The following is a 951-nucleotide window of genomic DNA, read 5'->3' as shown; positions in this document are numbered from 1 at the left end:
CTCGATTTTGCCATACTTTGGACGAGATTTTGTTTAACGGAATAGTCATGCTTGTATGGATTTTAATTGTAAAATTTCAATTGGATGTCGATGATTCAGATCATTATGTAGGGTGGTCAAACTGGGCACACATTGGATGAAGTATTTCTTACAGCATAGCCTAGATAATATTCGTCTAAATGTTTGTTTTATTAATACATATACCCAATTTCAGATATACAGGACACTTTTCAGGGTAAGAATCCGACGCAAGATTCTCCTAAAATTAAACAAAAAATAACGTTCTGGCGTTCTAAATTATGTTGTGACGTATTAAAATTTGCGAAAAATACTCACCTGGTGGGACATTATCATCTTCGTTGATACAAGTATCGTGGTTAGCGAGGATGATATTATAATTAAGAATACTAAACATGACCAAACATCTGACAAGACCTCTAAATCCTGGAGTATTTGAGTTCCAACTGCCAACAGTAACATGTGTCTTACTTAATCCAAACATACCACAAGTATCGGATGCACTTTTAATGATGTCATTATTGATTATCAATGACACTGTTCCAGCAGAGATATCTCTTCTCATACCAACCAAATACCATGTACTGGTATTAAACATATTGTCTATCGCAATGGATACACATTTAGTACCGTTTGTATGAAATGCGTTCAGATTTATAACCGTTTCGCCTATGGTTAAATCAAAAACTGCCCGCGAAAATGAATCAGTTATTTGTATAAGAGAACCTGAAGTTGGATTCTGGACATAGATATTTATAACCAAAGTAAAGGTGGAATCAATCTCCGTACTATTAATTTCTAGGAACATTATAGATAAAGACGAACCATCCATATGTGTGGCATTATTTGGTAAATTTGGATGTTCGTTTCCAAATCGCAGGCAATCATGGTCATTTCTCTCGGAGGTTTTCAGATCCATAGTAATCCCTGTAT

General features: G+C 34.9%; 1 protein-coding gene across 1 annotated transcript; it reads right to left on the bottom strand.

Annotated features, from left to right (window-relative positions):
• Nucleotides 1-230: 230 nt before the first annotated feature.
• LOTGIDRAFT_176775 (hypothetical protein) lies at nt 231-937 on the bottom strand (the record flags this gene model as incomplete). Its single annotated transcript, XM_009059330.1, has 2 exons — nt 231-259; nt 337-937. The coding sequence occupies 2 exons, from the start codon at nt 935-937 to the stop codon at nt 231-233; spliced, it is 630 nt and encodes a 209-aa protein (XP_009057578.1).
• Between the last annotated feature and the right edge of the window lie 14 nt (nt 938-951).

This window comes from Lottia gigantea, assembly GCF_000327385.1.
Source record: "Lottia gigantea unplaced genomic scaffold LOTGIsca_3819, whole genome shotgun sequence".
Classification (NCBI taxonomy): domain Eukaryota; kingdom Metazoa; phylum Mollusca; class Gastropoda; family Lottiidae; genus Lottia; species Lottia gigantea.
This window is presented reverse-complemented; position numbering and strand designations above follow the sequence as displayed.